General features: G+C 43.0%; 1 protein-coding gene across 2 annotated transcripts in view; it reads left to right on the forward strand.

Moving 5' to 3' along the window:
* Positions 1 to 8,998, forward strand: part of gtpbp3 (GTP binding protein 3, mitochondrial) — a 30,839-nt gene extending 21,841 nt beyond the window's left edge. For both annotated transcript variants that reach the window (XM_087830764.1, XM_087830763.1), the window contains exons 7-11: positions 527 to 670; positions 2,627 to 2,792; positions 6,295 to 6,410; positions 7,522 to 7,696; positions 7,910 to 8,998. In XM_087830764.1, the coding sequence (XP_087686890.1) occupies positions 527 to 670; positions 2,627 to 2,792; positions 6,295 to 6,410; positions 7,522 to 7,696; positions 7,910 to 8,141 (833 nt within the window). In that variant the 3' untranslated portion in view covers positions 8,142 to 8,998. The remainder of the gene's footprint in view (positions 1 to 526; positions 671 to 2,626; positions 2,793 to 6,294; positions 6,411 to 7,521; positions 7,697 to 7,909) is intronic.
* Positions 8,999 to 9,225: the final 227 nt, after the last annotated feature.

Here is a 9,225-nt window from a genome sequence, read left to right on the forward strand (position 1 = left end):
GCTCTAAGTGGCAATTTTTCCGAGGGTCATTTTCTTAGGATGTGTTGAGAGGACGGCCACAAGGACAGTTGAGGCATTTCAAAAACAAGCCTACTCCCAGGAAGAGCGCCGTCAGCGGCCCGACTGGGTTTCCTATCCTCTCAGCAGACGTGAGAGGGAGCGACCTCCCCTGTGAGTGTCGCCAGTCGTCTGATTCTTTCATAAGTCTCTAATGTTTTGAGATTTCAGCACAAAGCCTGGGAACGGTGTTTGTTTTGGTGGTGACTAATGTTGGCTCATGCCACAGAGCGGAAAATAATAATAGACTTAATAATAGACTTTCAAAAATAGGAAAGGTGGTATAAATACTTTGCTTTTCCACCTGCAAAGATTTATCTGACATTGTGTTAATTTTTACCTTCAAAGTGGCCAAAATTTGAGTGAAGTGCTTCATGTCCATTGAAGAGTTCGAAGAGTTTTAAGGAAAAAGAGGACAGCAATGTAGTTTATAATGCCTCCGTGTCTGTCTGTGCTGATCCCCTCATAGTGGACGTGTCAGTACGTGATCTGCAAGCGGAGATTGAGCGACACCTGAAGGACGAGAGACGCGGCGAGCGGCTTCGCAGCGGGGTCCAGGTGGTGATCGCGGGAGCTGCTAATGCAGGGAAAAGTAGCCTTCTGAACAAACTCTGTAAGAGAGCCAGAGTTGGACACACCCTCACATACAGCCAAAGGGTCAAATTATAATGCACAAAGAATATTTTTAATATATATTTTGATGGCGAATCAGGGAAATAGATCTCTGTCATCTCAGAATGGAAAGAGTGAAATGTGTGTGAGTCAGAGGAAGTCTGTGCTGCGTCCCATCAGGCAAACCAGATTTTTCCTTCTCATCAGAAGTTTTTAGCATCTGTTTGAAAAAGTGTAAAAGTTTCTGATGGATCGATCCGGTTCATCCATCCAGCAGCATCAGCAACGACTTTAAGGAATCGCAGCACATTTGGTGCAAACACCAACGTGGAGTCAGAGACGAGCCAATCACAGCCCAGCGTCACTCTGACCACAGTGAACATGTTTGTGGATGAAAACGTGCACAACTTGGTTACATTTTATATCCAGAAAGTCAACGTTCAGCTTCGCTGTGACATCAGCATGGTGATATATTTAAAACCATAATTCAGACTCGGGCTGCGTTTAAATATCGATTTCCTGATTCAAATCATTTTAGTTTGAATGAAGCAATATTGATTCATTAAATCCTGAATCGAAATTTAGAGAAAACAGCAAATGAGAGCAGCTACACGGATCCACACAAGGATGTAAACACGAGTGTGGACCGTTCACCCGACAGCACGGACACGGACACGGACACGCCGTCGGGGCTGAAAGTCGACGTCTCACAGGTTTCGTCACTCTGACCAAAACTGACTGAAGCAGCAAAGAAGATGAAAACTTCACGTCATTAATTCTCTCTGACTCTCACTTCCTGCACAGCTCTCTCTCTCTCAGTGTACTCAGAGACCAGTTTACCATCAAAATCTCTGTTTTCTGCATTATTCACTGATTATTACGCACAAGTCTGCCGTTGTGTTCAGAGCTGTCGGCCTCCAACAAGAAAGCCTCAGGAAATGTAAACTTCTTAAAATTCTGCCTCTGTAACTCTGCTTCACTTCAGCAGCATCAGGTCACGTTCACATGTTGATTCATGGTTTTCTTTATATTTATATTTTTAAGGTCTTCTGCTATAAAAAGCCAGGCCTGTGTTTTATCCTCAGTCACACAAAGTTACTCCTCTGATGAAGTGTCAGCTTTGTTTTTATACATAGACGTCGATGCTCAGCCCGAATTCAGAACCAAAGAGGAGATTGTGACCGTGTTTCATATTTGGTTGGATGAAGAGTTGGTGACTTTTGTGCCCAGTTCCTTCAGTTCAATCCTTCATATTCTTCACTAAACGTGAAAGAATAATAATGAAAGGAGTCTGGATGGAAACATAAATGCACCTGAAGAGCTTTCACACCTTTACGCTGCAGCTTAAGTCAAAGAGTTTGTTCTAGTTTTTGATTAGACAAAACTTTCACCTTTCGTCTAATCAAAAGTTTTTAACTTCTGTTTTTCATCCCAGTTTTTCGTTTGAAAGACGGGAACCTTTATCTCTGTTTTCCGCTTGTGCTGGTGCTTCAGGTGACAGTGGAGTCAATCTGTAGAATAAACACTTAAAAGAATAAAAACATTTAAGATGTAAGTAATATTTTCACAGTTGTTAGATACGTTTCTGTAGAGTTTAAATGTTCCGCTTCTCTCTAATTACGTATATATTTGGTGTTTTGTAATATGAGGACATTTCCTGACATAATGTCGAACCTTTTAATCTAAGCTCTCCGGCCTTGAAGCTCGGATGTCTTCGTATCAGAGCGATCGGTGTATTTGATGTCAGATCAAGTCCTTCCTGCTCCGGTGGCTCGAGCTCCAGAAGCACAGATATGTCAGCGTTATTAGACGCAGGAGATTTCTCTGGTTATAAATGATCTGCTGTATTGCAGGTGATGAAATGACCAAATTATTACTTTGAGAAATGCACACAATGCTTGTTTTTTTGTGACAGGCAAGTTTATTCATTAACATTTACAAACATTTTGTATTCCAGGTCAGAGACCTGCAGCCATTGTGTCTCCCATTGCCGGCACCACCAGAGATGTGGTGGAGACGGCGCTGGACCTCGGTGGGTTCCCCGTCCTCCTGAGTGACACGGCTGGCCTCAGAGACAGCTCGGACCTGGTGGAGAGAGAGGGCGTCCGCCGCGCTCGGGAAAGGTAGCGCATGAAAACCTTTTAAAGTCGGACTTCTGTTGCATTGTTTTGCTTTCGTGTTAATAGAAAGAAATGAAGACTGATGTTCCAATACTTGCACAGGCGAGTATTTATTGCAAAGTGCTGCATTATGTATGATTTAACAGAACATATTGGCCTGCAGACCGATGCGAAGTGACCCTGGAAACAAAGAAAGGAAGAAATAAGTCATTTCTGTAATGTCTGTCCGACCCCAGAGTTTATATTGATGCTAGTTATAAATACACAGTGCAAACACTCTCAGGAGGTTGCGTAACGAAGAGTCCCCTTTCCTCGTTGTACCGTCGAGACGTTTCGTGTGTGTAGGAGAGATGAACAAACCGTATCAGGCCATTCAGCATGACAACGCAAACATCTCTGCAGTCAGGCTCAAAAATAGAAAACAGTGTCCGCCGTGATGGAGCCGCGAAGGCTTTAAAGCAAGTTTAGAAGTTCCACATAGAAATAGTAAACTAGTAAAGACATGAGGAATAAATAGCAAACAGAGGAAATATGCAAACGGCACAGAGAATAAAGGAACAGGTCAAGAGTAGAGGTGTGGTAGGAGCCCCGGGGAAGCAGGTGAGGCCCACAGAAAATCTTCTGTTTGACATTTATAACGTAAAGCTGGTTGCAGTGCATGCATGTGCTCTACAGTGTTATTAATGGAAGCTAAAGCCGAGTCGTTAGTGCCAAGTGTTAATAAAACATCTGCACGGTGAGTGTGTGTGATTTAAAGACAGACTTTCTCCCTAATATTAGTTTTAGAAATATTGGAAACAAACCTGAAATTATAGAAGAGATCAAGGTTATCAAACACAGGCTGCTCCACAGCGTACTTAAACCAAAAATGAAGGACACATCCTGAACGGTATTATCTATGACTCATTTGTGCCTCTTTAGGGAGGTGAGGTGGTAGGACGGCAGGAAGTAGGTTTATTCAGACTACAGTGGGTTTTTAAATATATTAGACCAGATCAAACTTGTGTAAACTAGTCGGGCAGATGGGTTCAGGTAGCTGATGAGAGCGAGTGTAGAACAAGGCTGGAATTCTAACAAGGTTTCAATGTCAGTTCAGTGTGCGAGCTAATGAAAGGGCTAAAACCTTAAAGCTTTCACATTAACTTTACATAAACAGTTTATGTTTCTACAGCAGCTAAAGACAGCTGAGCCCTGTGATGGGCAAAGGTGGGCTTCAGTCCCCCTGCTGTCCTAAACTGAATATGAAGTTAAGATGGATGAATGGAAGGACAGATGGACGGGTGGAAGGTAGGGCTGCCACGATTACGTCGACTATCAAAATCGTCGACGACTGATTTAATAGTCGACGCGTCGTTTGAAGCTTTGTAAGATCACAAAAGACGCAGGAATAAGTAGTAGGATTTAAGAGTGTAATAACGGACTGAAACAGAAGATGGCAGCACTGCATGTACAAGGATGCCAGCTGCCGTTAAACCCCGAAGAAGAAGAAGCTGTGTCCCAGAATTCATAGCGCAGCCCAGCTCAGTTTCCAACAATGGCGGCAGCTAGTTAGTTTTAATATTACTCTTATTATTCTTTCTGGGTCACAAAATAAACGTTTAACATATTTTCAGGCGAGAATGTAGCTGTGTAAACCTCAAATATCTGCTCAGTTTATCAAGACACCACATATTTTCAAAAGCGCTCCGACGTTTTCGGAGACGTCTGTTAGCCACTAGCTCGATAGCTAGCCGGGGGCTAGGCTAACTAGAGCCGTGAGAACACCGGACTCCCGGCTAATCGTTTTCAAACCCACCGCTGTCTTTCGCTACTCAGGTTAAACATGATATATAAGTCACTTAGATAACTTAGAAATGTTATTGTTTGGCTTTTTTAGTATTTTATTTGTTCCTGAGTAAATCGGTTTGGCTGAGATTAAAGTTATAGTTTTTACACAGCTGAATAAACGTCAAGCAGACAGCTGATTATCAGAAGTGTGAGATGCTCGAGAATTTACTCCGGTGTCCTGTTATATTTTAGATAGCAAGGAGTTTATTAAACTTCACTGAAACAATCTGCAAATTTCATTAAAATTTAATAAACTATCATCTTGTCTTTATTTTTAGTTAGCACATACCTTAAACACTTAAAGCTGTAAGCTAATGATAGTTATATAAGAGCAGATGCTGCTGGTGCAATAAGCTGTACGTTTTACGTCCAATGGATGATGATCTGATTAGTCGACTAATCGCAAAAATAATCAGTGACTAGTCGACTATCAGAATAATCATTTGTGGCAGCCCTAGTGGAAGGATGGAATGAAGTACAGATGCACGGATAAACAGATGTATGGATGGGTGCCTAGTATGTGAGTCAGTGGGACATGAAGGGGCCTGCAGTGAAAGAAGGACCCTCATGTTTGCACGCTGTACTCACTGGTAAAGAGTAAAGTAAATACAGAACCTCATACATGTGTCAGCCTTCACAGCACTACGCTGTATTTTTCTTATTCGTCACCTCCCGACTCCCAAAATGAACACAGTATCAGCTTTGCTGTCACTGCTGGTATAAATCCAGGTGTGTCCAGAGGAATGCCATTTCCAGTGCAAACGCAGTCTCATGCCTTTACTCCTTGTTTAAGTTATGTGCCTGACCTGGTGGCTCTATAGGAAGGGCAGGCAGTTTGTGTTCTGTGGGAAACGTCTTTTGCAGGGAGCAGGAGAAAGGCTCGTGACCTGGGTCACTACAGGAAGGACGTGGTAAGTGCAAGCATCCGCCTCCACTCCTGCTGCTACCTCGCAGTGAGACGGATGCAAGGAACCAGTATTTCACGTGAATACCATTTAGAGTGATGGGATGTCCCTGCCAGCTTTTCCGGGCTATAGCCTATAGTTGGTTTGTGAAACAGAACAACAGTCTCTGCTCTGAGATATCTTGGTGCACAGCCAAGAGCGGGCACAGGTGGTGGGAAACGTATCTGGGCTTGATGTATTCCCCAACAGTACTGCCATAGATTGTAGAGCATAAAAGGAGCTATACTTAATCCTAGAGGAACCACCTGTAGCACAAAAACCACCACAAAAGCAGTTTTGAGTGCCGGTGTTTGTTCGTCAGTGTACAGTGTAAGATACAGATGTGAAGGTCAAGGTCAAAGGTCGGTGGGATCTGAACATAAATCGTCAAAGTAAGAAGTAAGAGGCCCCAAATTATTTTACAGTTGCACCTTTACTCAGTACTCCTGGTCTACAACTACTTTCCTTCACCTTCATCTTGACCTCAGCTGTCGCCCATAAAGTGTCCTGACTGCATCTCACGATTTTCACGCTGTCGTGGAAAAGTTGCCTCGAATAAACACATTTCAGGAGCCACGTCTGAAATACTCACGACTGTCCTTGTTGTAGTTACCAGAACCACATTCAGCCATGGAAACGCACATGGTGATGAGAAATACCTGCCACGCCATCATTACAGGTCGAGTGTCAGCAGAGGGTTTGTGACTGAAGTGGAGGCTGCTCTGTTTCTCCAGGGTGGAGCAGGCTGATCTGACGCTGGTGGTCGTGGACTCTGCTCATCTCCCCTCTGAGGTAGACCGAGCTGCGGCGTTCCTGCGGGAGCAGCTGAGGAGTGTGCTGCCTGACACAGGTACCGTGACATGCGTTTGTCTACTGATGCACCAACTGCATTTTAACCCTTTAAAAGCGGTCAGAGCAGCACGCTCTGTTTTGCGCAACTACTTTTAAATCCCGGTAGCTCAGCAACCACGTAAACTAGCGCAATAATTTTTTTTGCATATGAAACCGGAGGAGTTGTACTTCCATCTTATGCCATCAGCTTGTCCTCGGTCACAGTTTCCTTCCACATATAACTTTGCAAAAACTGCATAAAAAGCACTTGCAGCAACAAAAACACAATATTCCAGAAACACGCTTTGCTGATCCGATCAGCTGTTTGTAACACTTCCTACGTTGGAATAGACGTCAGCACGAACTTTTGCATGTCCGCCATGACCTGCCCGAAACCGGAAGTGACGTCATTTTACAGAAATGTAGTTTTTTACCATCAGGGCCTCATGAGCCTATACTGGTGTTTTTAAAAGTTATGTTTGACTTTATGACTTTCTGTGTGGTTTCTGGGATGCTTAGGACTCATATTGCACTGCTGGAAATAGTTTATTTTGATGCAGATGCTGCTTTTTTGCAAATTTGCATTATAATATTTATTTTCGTTTTTCCTGCAGTATATAAAAATTGGTGTATTTCAAAAATAAAACTATGAAGACACTCAAAATAAATTTCCTGTGGTGGGAAACTATTTTGTGCAACTTTTTTATATTTACAGTTTTGAGGGATAAGCCTCTTAAATTTCTCTAACTAGAAATATATGTTAAAAAAACAAAAACGATTTTCAAATTTTTTGTAGTTTATTGCACTTTTTTGCAATTTATGTAATTTCTATGCACTTAATGCAGACATATTATTAAAATTTAGGCTGTAATGGTTGTATTGATGTATATCAACTTGAAATGCTCCCAAAAATGGCTCCACAGCATGTAAACATATAATATAAGCTCTGGCGGACTTGGTTCTATGCTGGGTCTTAAAGGGTGAAAGATGTTTGACTTTCACAGCAAGCCTTGGTGCCTGTAGCTGTCTGCAGTTAGTTAGAGTCTTAAACATGTGCATGAGGTAACCCCAGGCAGGGACAAATAAGGATCCGGATCAGTCAAGTTAACTTACCACATCATGTCCTGCAGACAGGTGTCTCCTGGTGTTGAATAAGGCCGATCTGCTGCCTGAGAAGCAGAGACAAAAGCTGGACACGGAGCTGAGGGGTGTCTCTGGTCTCCCTGCTGTCTGTCTGATCTCCTGCCAGACTAACGAGGGACTGAAGGACTTCCTCACCGTGCTGCACAGCAGTGTCAAGACTCTGTGAGTTTGAGTTTTGTTTTGTTGCCCCAGTGCGAAGGCCAAGTCTTATTTGAACGTCCTCTTGCAGGATGTGTGAGATAGCTGTACAAACTGAGCTGATGGCAGGGATCAATCTTAACTGTTTATTTGTTAAGGCAGTCTTCCCAGTGCATCTTTATCTTTGTAGTTCTCCTCCAGAGGCTCTTCACATTCGCTGATTAACTTCCTCTGTAGGTGTGGCGACCCTCTGTTCGGTGCCCCCACCCTGACACAGGCTCGCCACAGGGCCCACCTGCAGCGGTGTGCGGCGGCTCTGGCTCAGTATCAGCGGTACCGTGACACTGACCTCGCTCTGGCAGCCGAAGGTGTCCGTTTAGCTGTCACCAGCCTGGGCCGGATCACTGGACGGGTCGGGGCAGAGGAGATCCTGGACATCATCTTCAAAGACTTCTGCATTGGAAAATAAAAGAGTGAAAAACTGACAGATATGCGATCGCCGGCTCTGAGAGGAAAATCGCATTCCTGCAGAAAACAGGACTGAAAGGACACAGCTGGGCGCCGGGCCAGGCGTCGACACACGGGCGCAGCTGAAAGAAAAAACTCTGTGTTCTTGGCCGCTGAACGCGTGCGCTCCCAGGACGCTAAAATTTTTCTGTTGATGCTTTTTATCAGCCAAAATAGTTTGAGCATGATGACAGGTGCCTCAAAGGCCCAATATACCCAACAAGTGTTTGGCAAGCCTTGAGTCGTCATTTGAAAATAGATGTCGAAATCCTTTGAAGATTGGCCTCCTGGGCTGCAACATATAACCTGCAAGGTCATGGACTGAACGTTTGGATGTTTACTTGTACCGCAGGAACATGACTTACTTTTTTACTTTGCACCTTTATTCCATTTATTTATTTTCCAAAAAAGAACTAATACTGATCAGAGTGATTGTATCGGTTTGTTACATGTTGCTGTGTTACGTTACTTTGGACCCTTAAATAAATGAGATCGTGTGTATTTTTGTAACAAATAAAAATTCTCTTTAAAGAAACCAAACATACACAGAAGCTACGTTCTTGTTTTTTTGCTGAAGATAAAACAGTGAACTAAAGATAATCTGTGCCCTCTTTGAGTCACTAATAATAATAATAAAAATATAAACCCGTCAGCTACTCGTTAACAGTACAAAATTAGCCTCCCTATAGAAAATTACATTTCCCTCATGCTATTAAACATCAAGGGATTTTTACAGCTTTTCAAAACATATTACTACATACTGCATAATAAACAAATATAACACACCAATGAGTTAAACTGCAGGAATTTCTTAAAGACATAAAGACCTGGATGGCTGCTAACTTTCTGCTTCTTCATTCATATCAAACTGAGGTCATTGTACTCGGCGCTGAAAATCTTAGAAATATGGTATCTAACCAGATTCTTCCTCTGGATGGCATTACCTTGGCCTCCAGTAACACTGTGAGGAACCTTGGAGTCATTTTTGACCAGGACGTGTCCTTCAACGCACATATTAAACAAATATGTAAGACTGCTTTCTTCCA

The sequence above is a fragment of the Neolamprologus brichardi genome, chromosome 17, assembly GCF_056152115.1.
Source record: "Neolamprologus brichardi isolate AB-2024 chromosome 17, ASM5615211v1, whole genome shotgun sequence".
In the NCBI taxonomy this organism is placed as follows: Eukaryota; Metazoa; Chordata; class Actinopteri; order Cichliformes; family Cichlidae; genus Neolamprologus; species Neolamprologus brichardi.